Source organism: Cavia porcellus, unplaced genomic scaffold, assembly GCF_034190915.1.
Source record: "Cavia porcellus strain 051 isolate PalLab524CR breed Dunkin Hartley unplaced genomic scaffold, mCavPor4.1 scaffold_7, whole genome shotgun sequence".
Lineage (NCBI taxonomy): Eukaryota > Metazoa > Chordata > Mammalia > Rodentia > Caviidae > Cavia > Cavia porcellus.
The window spans coordinates 68,735,649-68,741,746 of record NW_026947490.1 but is presented as its reverse complement, the minus strand read 5'-3'; the positions used below and the strand labels follow the sequence as shown (position 1 = coordinate 68,741,746).

Genomic DNA, 6,098 nt, shown 5'->3' with positions numbered 1-6,098 from the left:
GGCATCTTCACGGCTTTCCACCTTAATGTCATTGGGCACAAACTCCTGATTATGCTTGGTACTTAGAACAGGAAGGGTAAACAGGCAGGAAGAAGCCTGATTCTGACCTCAGGGGTTCCTCTCCGAGAGAGACAGGGAGTAACTATCATTTGAAGAAATAAATTTAAAGTTATATCAACAAAGCAAATGTGAATGCTCAAATAAGAAATATCAGGAAATATTTCATTGAAACATACCTTTTGACACTGAAAACGATATAAACATAATACTTTGAGAAGACTCAATTTATTTACTTCTCAGATATACCCAGTCCCATGTACCCTGGGAATCCTTGGTTTTTTGAGATACCAGCTGCTGTCATTGTCATTCAGTCCAGCACTGCCAGCTGTCCCCAACTCCGCCAGGCCACAGTCAGGTGTTGGAGTGGTTTCCAGCACACACACAAGGGAGGAGACTCAAGACTCCATGCTCTCTCTGGTCCTCTCTGATTGACTCTCAAAGTCTGTGGATTTTTCCCTGTACTTCTGGGCTCAATAAAACACCTCTCATGGGTGCTTGAGGTGCAGATAACACAGTCTTGAAGTATAGGGAGTTCACCTCCCACAGGGTGCATTTGACTCCAAGAGCCACAGGTAATGCCAGGCTATTGGCTCCCGCTCCATCCACCCCTCAATGGACTGTTCCAAGAATGGACCTTCCACATCTGGCCAGAGCCCTGCTTCACTCTTGAGCCCATGGACACAAACAACTCATGTCCACTCTCATTTGATCCATGTTTCACTTTCCCAGTGTCATCTTGTGGCTCTGTGGCCCCGCCTTCAGTGACTAGATTGCAAAGTCCTCAGAAGAAGGCAGAGGTACGAAGTAGGACTCTCTCACATGCCAGCTGAATTCATGCAGAAGTCTACCTGCAGGTTCAGTTAGGGTTCGGTTCTTCAATCAGTAGTGGAGATATGTTTCTTAAATCACTGTAACTATTTTTAAATACTAATATTCGAGCAATGTTATGAAGCCCTCAGTATCTGGAATTTGCTTGCAGCTCTATGCAAGGCCACAGCTCTGCCACCTCACTGTGAGTCTCCAGGTACCTGATGACAAGGTTACTCAGCATCTCCAGAGGGCAATGTGTCCGAATCCAGGCTCACAACATGGAGGCAAGCTGCAAGGTCCCCGGGTCCCCTCAGGAGAAACAATGGGAGGCCATCCTCTTCTCCACCCAGTGAACATTTTTAGAACTTCCTCTGTGCCAGATCAGATAAATACTGTGACGATCAGATAAATACTGTTAAAAGTACAAAGCATCTAGGGGCCACAGCCTCCCTGTACACAGGGACACTTCAAGGCCCTTAGTTTCACCCAGTTTCTCATTTACAAATTTGGCTTTTTTCTCCTGCATTTTACACCATCTAGTTAATGTCAAAGAATTTTTGGAGTCATTGTAGCTGGTGAGTGAAGGGAAAAACATCAGCAAAGGATCCAGAAACATATTGTGAATAAATCGGCAATCATTTTTAGTTGGAGTTGCGGACTCCATGAGACGATACAAACTTGGCAGTGCTTGTGAAGAAAGATGTCATGATTTTATTAAATCTTTGACTCTGGGAAGCTGTTTGAGCCACTCACATAACAAGGCTGGGCAGATTCCCTTCATCCTCTTCTTTTTTTTTTTCCTTATTGACATCTTCCAGAGAAAATGCTGCATGATTTGATTTTCGACAATAATTTGCCTTTTTGTCCTAAGCAGCATCCCTTCCCTTCCTACACGTTAACCTCCTATGCTCTCCCTCCCAGAGCCAGGGAGGATCCTTCAAAATTCCTACCAGGCAGCTCTGTGCAGAGATGGGAGGGAAGGGAGGAGAGGGAGGCAGGGAGAAGGGAGGGAGGGAGAGGTAGAGGGTGTCTGCTGCCTGCGTACTTGTGGTACAGGCAGGGAGCTGAGGATGCTAACAGAATAGGCAGTGAATTCCATGTTCCTTGTAAGTATGTTACCCTTGCAGAGAACTGAGCCTGTCAGTCCACCTGGAGAGAAAAAGTAGATTTGAGCAAGGCAGACTAGGTCAATTTACAAGTGACTTTCTCCTTGGTGATAGTGAGGACTGCTGCTGATCTGCAGTGACTGCCTGGTGCCTCTGGGTCAGACTCAGCTGTCTCCTCCCAGACACTGGATTTTGCAAAAGAGACACACCTTTCTGCAAGAAGGAAGCCTCTGGCCAGACTGCAAACGGTAGGTTGTGACATTCAGCATGTTTATGCAGCAAAATTGCTGAGAGATGCAGGGAGAGGGGGTTGTGGGGCTGGCTGATGTATTTGCATGAGGGAATGTTTTATTTTAATTGTCAGTTAAAAGAAGCATTGTTGCCTAGGCTAAAGTAGCAGTTTAAAATGCCGTGTGGAAGCTTCTGCATTTGTGTTTGATGTGGTTTCCATGTTTGTGCATCTCAGAGAAGCCAGGCAGGGTTCACCTTTAAATAACCTGCAGCTTCCTATTTCCCTTCTTTTTGCTCTCCTTACACAGATTCACCCCATCTCCTGCCTTCCTCCTCACCTTGTGGAAGCATGGCCTATCTTCACCTTGAGACTTTTGCACCCTGAGCCTGGATTTCCAGCTGGTTTGCTGTAAGTGGCTGTGGATGCCCAGGCAGACTGAGTCGGCAGTAGCGTTCGTGCACGGGAATCGGAGACCATGGCAGTGCAGCTGGTGCCGGACTCTGCGCTCAGCCTGCTGATGGTGAGTGTGTGGGAGGAGGGGGCCCAGGCGGTGCCCTAGGCCTGCGCTCAGCTGCCTGGGGCTGCTGCTGGTGCTGGTGCTGCTGCTGCTGCTGCTGCTAAGCTGCTGCTGCTGCAGTGGCTGCAGACATGTCAGGCCTGCTCTGCTTCCCTCTGCAGGCTCTTTGGAAAGGAGTTCTTGGGTCAGAGAGGCAGCATGACTAAGCACTCTCAGAGAAAAGTGGTAGGTTTGCCATTTTAGAAACTTGTTGCTGAAGGCTGTTTGGAGCCAGGTACTTGCAAATCGATAGTGGGAGCCCCTCAAGACTGGATCGCTGGGGCACCTCCCCTGGTGCTCAATATTCCTCCCTTTTGGCCTTTTTTAATCTAAAGCCACAGCGTAGCATTTGTTTGTTTGTTTGATCTCCCTCTTTTTTTTTTTTTTTGAAAGAAAGCTTCTGTCTAAGAGAGAGACAGAAGGGGTCCGGAGTGGGTTGTCAAAGATTCTGTCTTTTCTAGGGACTTATAGAGCAAAACCACAAGGACCTGTCTCACCTTGTGGTTGTTTGATTTCTTCTTGCAGTAACGAAATTCTGTCCACAGTGTGATTGGCTTGTATCCTCTTTTCAGGTGCCCCGGAGTCTGCTCAGATTCCTGTAGGGGACCTGTAAAGGTTTACAGCAGCCTTTGTGACCCTTGGGCTACTGACTCAGAGGAAACACTCCTCCCGTCCACAGCTGGCAGGGCAACACTGGCTGCCCCATGCAGACACTGATGTACATGTGGACCACTGATTTCTTTACGCCCCTGTGTGACTTTTTATGTTAAGAAAACTGTCACTTGTAACATTTTGAGCCAACAGGGCAGTGACCTTTTTTCTTGTTACCTGAATGGCTTTTTTGTTTGTCGGTTTGCTGTGGCTGTCATTTTGTTCTTCCTCCACCCAGTGGCTCCCAGACCAGGGTGATGCTCTCGTCAGAGGTAGCCTGCGTCAGCTTGGCATGGGAATGTTCTCAGCACTTACACAGGAGGCTTCATGAACAGAGTCTAAGTGCTTCTGCTGTGTGTATTGATCTGTGTTTTCCAACTGCAACAGGGAAGTGCAGCTTGGTGAGACCAGATGAGTTTATTATGGTCACTTGAAGGAGTAGCCATGGGACGCCTCCTGGGAGGAGAGCAGATCACATTAGGAGGGACAAATATCTTGATGCTTTGTTACTTAAAATGTCATTTGGGCCACAGAATCATTTGAACAGCCTGAGATTACATGGGCCTCTGACTTCTGATTTCACTGAGGGTTGGATAAGAAAGAATGGAAGTGATTTTCTGGAGAAACCACACTCTACCCATCTTCCTTCCTGCATTAATGCTATTGCCTGATGACCCTTCATCTTTCTAACCTGCCTTGTGTTAAATGGTTGGTCCAGGATCTGAGTGTTTGCCATGCTGGCTGGGCCTGCAACACAGTTCTATCAGGAGCAAGAGACTGCTGGGAGCCAGAGATCTTGGTTTTGTATATAAAAGTAGAGAGGCACACACCCCTGTGATAATTTGCACACGTGTTATCTGATGTGACCTAGTCCTGCAGCATGTTCATAGAGGAAGGAAGTTATCCATAAAAATAGCATCAGGGGAGTCAGGCCTGCTTGCCTCTGGCTGCACTGAATTCTCCTTATGTGTAGATGTCTGTCTGTTTTCACTCCAAGGCCCTGAGGACACATCTTTGGTGCCTATGCAGACTGAGGCTCAGCCTCCCTGCTCAGCTGCTCCGTGTGCACACACTCAGCCTCCTGTCTGCTGGAGTCTGAGCTCAGACTTTATCCTCCATGCATCAGCGGCCTCTGCCCCAGATCTCTCCCTGGCCCGCACCTCCTGCCTGGATTAAAGGATTGTGTTCTCTTCGCTCTCAGAAGCTGGGAAAGTAGCTCTTGACATCAAGATGGCCCATCATATGAGAGCCCCCTGGAGAACTGACTGTAATTGGAGTCAGTGCACATTTTCTGGTTCATATTTGGTTCAGGAAAAATTTCCCCTATGGACTTCGGTGCTTTTTTTTTTTTATTTTAAAGGTAAACCCCAAAGTAATAGCATCCCTGACATGTTACATGATGAGTGTCAGAATTTATAAGCAAGTCAGGGAGAAAAGAAGGGAAGACAAGAGGCTATTTAATGGTGTGGCTTGGCTGTGAGTTCAGGAAGGAAGTTATAAACATTATTACTCATTAGTGCATTAACCAGCCAGTCAATTCTCAGTACTTACCCGGCGTCTACACACAGGGAGAGTGACATGCTGCAGTTGCCAGAGCCAGAGCTCATGATGCACAGTTTGGGGAGCTCAGTACCAGGTTAGATGATGGCAGCTCTGATTTTGCACTCTGCAGTCACCCGCTGCAGGGAAAAGGGGAGATTCTCTGGCTGTGCCTCTTGCTTGGATAAGGAGGCAGCCAAGGTTGTATTGAGGGCAGATACTAAAACTTGCTCGGTAGAATATGTTTGTTGAGTCCGGAAATGGCCACAGAGTCTGGAGGGCTAGAGAGCCCTGTGCTCTCACTGTAGCTTTGCTACCTACTGTGTAATCCTGAGTACTTCGCCTGCTCTCTCTGTGCCTCATGTGTGCCATTTGCTAACTGAGAGAGTGGTACTAATTTCTAGCATCCTTTTCAACTCTGCTAACACAGTTTAGGGCTCTTAGGGATGCTTTCTAGGACAGAGCTCCTAAACAGTCGGCTCAAATGTTTTAGTCACCGTTATGTCCTTATTTTCAGCCTGTCACATGAGCTTCTAGAATGCTGAGCTTTGCTCCCTCCCACGGGGCTCTTCTGCCAGGACAAGTATACTTCAAATGATTGGGTGAACTGGGTGATCATTTAAGGTTTATTCAACTCTACTGTCCAGAGTCCCAGCCCATAGGAGCCTAATGTGTTCTGCTGGACAAAAGCCAGGTATCTTTGCACAGTCTCTGGGTAATTTTACCCGCACGGATGGGGCCTGGGCTGTGAGACATCCTGGGAGACAGGAGATGGGAGATTAATGCCCTGATTCTTTCAGCGGAGGCTTGGGGAGGAGGTGTCAGTACTCAGGTAAGGTGGAGACCAATAAATGCCTAAGAGTGAATGGAGGGAAAAGGCAGATGCTGTGGTAGAGATGGCCCCAAGTGTCCATGAAAAGCCCACCTCCACATCTTCGCAGGAATCTCAGAAGCAAAAACAGCATTGCAGTGACCCCACCCTTTGGCAGTCTTGAGCCAGGAAAGACTAAGTGACGAGCAGGGTGCTCTTGACTGTGCGTCATTTGTTGAAGTCGTGCGAGTTCAGAAAGCTGCCAGAGCTGAAACATGCTGGACTCAGGGATTCACTGATTTCTGGAATAAAAACTCAAAGGTGGTTTTGTTT

General features: G+C 47.7%; 1 protein-coding gene and 1 long non-coding RNA gene across 2 annotated transcripts in view; one reads left to right on the top strand and one right to left on the bottom strand.

Moving 5' to 3' along the window:
• Window positions 1–266: 266 nt before the first annotated feature.
• Window positions 267–2,670, bottom strand: LOC134477020 (uncharacterized). The gene is made up of 2 exons (XR_010048906.1): window positions 2,546–2,670; window positions 267–2,019 (listed from the first exon to the last, which is right to left on the bottom strand). It is a non-coding gene; the product is annotated as an uncharacterized LOC134477020 (long non-coding RNA).
• Window positions 2,540–6,098, top strand: part of Frmd4a (FERM domain containing 4A) — a 561,761-nt gene continuing 558,202 nt past the window's right edge. Inside the window, exon 1 of the mRNA XM_063253783.1 lies at window positions 2,540–2,728. Within this exon, the coding sequence (XP_063109853.1) occupies window positions 2,684–2,728 (45 nt within the window). The 5' untranslated portion in view covers window positions 2,540–2,683. The remainder of the gene's footprint in view (window positions 2,729–6,098) is intronic.